This window comes from Monopterus albus, unplaced genomic scaffold (assembly GCF_001952655.1).
Source record: "Monopterus albus unplaced genomic scaffold, M_albus_1.0 scaffold3975.1, whole genome shotgun sequence".
Classification (NCBI taxonomy): Eukaryota; Metazoa; Chordata; class Actinopteri; order Synbranchiformes; family Synbranchidae; genus Monopterus; species Monopterus albus.
Genome location: NW_018131843.1, coordinates 1 through 984, shown reverse-complemented (window position 1 = coordinate 984; position 984 = coordinate 1). Strand labels below are relative to the sequence as shown.

Genomic DNA, 984 nt, shown 5'->3' with positions numbered 1-984 from the left:
TGTGTGTGTGTGTTATTTCTTGTTTATGCCTGTTTGTGGATGTGTAACAGGTAGAGTGTCTGTGGATAAATGTGTCTGTCATGTTCAGTGTTAGCATTTTGTGTTCTGTTGAATGTTTGCAGTGACTGCTTTGTGTACTTGGGAGGGTTTGTGCGTGCTTGTGATTCAGTCTGTGTTTGAGTGTGTAACACATGTGTCTGAGTGTTCAGGGGCTGTGTCACAGGTTTTGGACAGTCTAGAGGAGATTCATGCATTGACGGACTGCAGTGAGAAAGACATGGCCTTTCTACACAGCGTCTTCCAGGATCAGCACCTCCACACTCTCCTAGATGTGAGTAAACCACAGTATCAGGACCTCTTACTCTGTCATAGCCAAATTGCCCAGTAGGTGTCATGACAAGTCAAGAGTTGTTTACTATTGTTGGTCATTTCAGCTTTATGACAAAATCAACACCAGGTCGTCCCCTCAAATCAGGAATCCCCCTAGCGATGGAGTGCAGAGAGCCAAAGAGGTGAGGAAATTGCTGCTTATGTTCACTAAATGAAGGGACAAATTCCAGTGAGAACACCCATTACAAACATATGGTTTTTAGATTTATGTATAATGATTATTAATGTAAAAAGGTTCATTTTATAGAAGAGCCTTTTTAGCACTTATCAAACCTGCCAGTGGAGACTGTATCCTTGAAGTTCATGCTTATTTCTTCTTTTCCCCACCAGGTACTGGAAACCATTTCCTGTTACCCAGAGAACATGGAGGCCAAGGAGCTGAGACGGATCCTTACACAGCCGCACTTCATGGTGGGATATTACAGAATCATACACACAGTAGTATTATACATTCTTAACTTTTCTCACCAGGTCAGGTTTTGTCTGTGCCTGTAGAGCTTGCTTATTGGTATGTTGGATTACAATCTTCCTGTGTCACAAGTGGAGATCTTTCTTAGAGTGCGGATACCCAAACCAAGCACGATGGAACCTGTC

General features: G+C 42.8%; 1 protein-coding gene across 1 annotated transcript; it reads left to right on the top strand.

The window, feature by feature from the left end:
* Positions 1–10: 10 nt before the first annotated feature.
* Positions 11–900, top strand: LOC109954168 (peripheral plasma membrane protein CASK-like). Its single transcript, XM_020589570.1, has 3 exons — positions 11–331; positions 435–512; positions 721–900. Exons 1-3 carry the CDS (start codon positions 113–115, stop codon positions 883–885), a joined length of 462 nt encoding a protein of 153 aa, XP_020445226.1. The 5' UTR covers positions 11–112; the 3' UTR covers positions 886–900.
* The last annotated feature ends 84 nt before the right edge of the window (positions 901–984 follow it).